Here is a 1,822-nt window from a genome sequence, read left to right as displayed (position 1 = left end):
GTGCACAGTCTTTTTTACTTTTTATTTTGAGACAGGGTCTTGCTAAATTGCTGAAGCTACCCTTGAACTCTCTACCAGAATTAGTCATTGAACTGTGCATCCCTGTGCTTCATCACCCATTAACTGGAAGTAAGGACATGACATGTGTCACCAGGTCTGGTATTTTTTGTTTTTGTTTTCTTTTGTTTTGTTTTTGGAAGATTCTCATTATGTAGCCTAGGCTGGCCTCAAACTTGTGAGCCTCTCCATTTAGCCCCCAAAGTGATGGTATTACAGGCATGTACCACAAAACCCAACAGTTTTTGTTTGTTTTTTAAGGTTGTTTTTCAATACACGGCTTGCTATATAGACAACTGGCCTTTAACTCATGATCCTCCTGCTTCAGGTTCCTCAGTGCTTGGAATGCAGGTGCCACACTGGAGGCTTAGGTGTGGGAACATTCAGCTTTCTCCAAGTGAAAGACGCTTGCTTCTAGGTTAAAAGTGGAGCAGTCGGTATTGAAGAAGCGCATGATAGGGGAGCTTCTTATGTTTTTTTTTCCACATGACAGGCATGTTCCTTGGAACCTTCATGAGCCAAGAGTGGGCCAATTTCACTTCACTGAAAACTTGGACCTCATGTATGTGTTCATACTTTAATTACTTGATTCTGAGATTCAGATAGGGATGTGCCTGGGGAACTGGGTGAAGGAATGGCTGTATAGCTCTGCTTCTTGGTTTTTTGTTGTTGTTGTTGTTGTTGTTTTGAAGCAGGGTCTGTCAGACCATGTAACTCCACCTAGCCTGGAATTCTCTATGTAAATCGGGCTGGTCGCACATTCACAGAGGACTGCTTGCCTCTACTTCCTTACTGCTAGAATTAAAGGTGTGTGACATCAACCCTTGGCCTATAATTCTGTTTTAATAGCTAGCCAAAAGCTCTAATAACTTTTTTCCTGACTTGAAGCCTCCTTGAGTCATTGGTCTATGGCTTATATAGGCCATAGCCTACTATTACAGTATGGTCTGCACCTTGTTTTAGCCAGCATTCTACAGAATGCATCATGAAGAACCTGCTTTCTTAGTTACAGTGTCAGATTTCTGAGCTATAGTTTATAGTATAGAGAGAAAGGCAAATACCACATATTGAGGCAATACAATCTATTCCAGACCCAGCTAGGGTCAAGTCAGGAAAGACAGTGATGATGACAAAGTTGAATCAAGTTTTGAAGTTGCTCAGAAGTATATGGGAAGGGACTGTGTGTAGCAGAGGCAAAGTCAGAGACATGAAAAAGCAGTCCATGTCACTCAAAGTGATGTTAGATGCTATAACATGTAAGCCTCAAGTTCCTGCAAAAGTAAAAGTCTGTTTTCATTTAAATGGGATCTTCCTTAGTGTCATATATTTCTCTTCCAATAAATAATAATGGGAGGAATTCAGAGTATTTTTGTCTTAAATCTTCAACACTTTTGTCTAAGTCACAGTCCCTTTGAGTACAAAGCCCACAAGAGGAAGAAAGAAAAAAAAAGGAGGGAAGGAAGGGAGGAAGGAAGGATGGAAGGAAGGAAGGAAGGAAGGAAGGAAGGAAGGAAGGAAGGAAGAAAGGAAGGAAGAGAGCTGCTGTGCCAAGCCATTACTTTGAGGGAAATGTCACTGTGACTGCTTTCTTTCCAGAGCTTTTGTCACCATGGCTTCAGATGAGGGGCTCTGGGTCATTCTGTGTCCAGGTCCCTACATTGGCAGTGACCTGGACCTTGGAGGCTTGCCCAGGTGAGTTGTGGTCTGAAGATCCCTGGGTGGGTAACACATTCACAGGGCTTTATTTCTGGACTCATTTAGAAAA

At 42.2% G+C, this 1,822-nt stretch overlaps 1 protein-coding gene across 1 annotated transcript in view; it reads left to right on the top strand.

Annotated features, from left to right (window-relative positions):
- Positions 1 to 1,822, top strand: part of LOC101989346 (beta-galactosidase-1-like protein 2) — a 65,771-nt gene that overhangs the window by 35,522 nt on the left and 28,427 nt on the right. Inside the window, 2 exon segments of the mRNA XM_013346138.2 lie at positions 551 to 619; positions 1,654 to 1,749. Of these exon segments, the coding sequence (XP_013201592.2) occupies positions 551 to 619; positions 1,654 to 1,749 (165 nt within the window).

The sequence above is a fragment of the Microtus ochrogaster genome, chromosome 5, assembly GCF_000317375.1.
Source record: "Microtus ochrogaster isolate Prairie Vole_2 chromosome 5, MicOch1.0, whole genome shotgun sequence".
Taxonomy (NCBI): domain Eukaryota; kingdom Metazoa; phylum Chordata; class Mammalia; order Rodentia; family Cricetidae; genus Microtus; species Microtus ochrogaster.
This window is presented reverse-complemented; position numbering and strand designations above follow the sequence as displayed.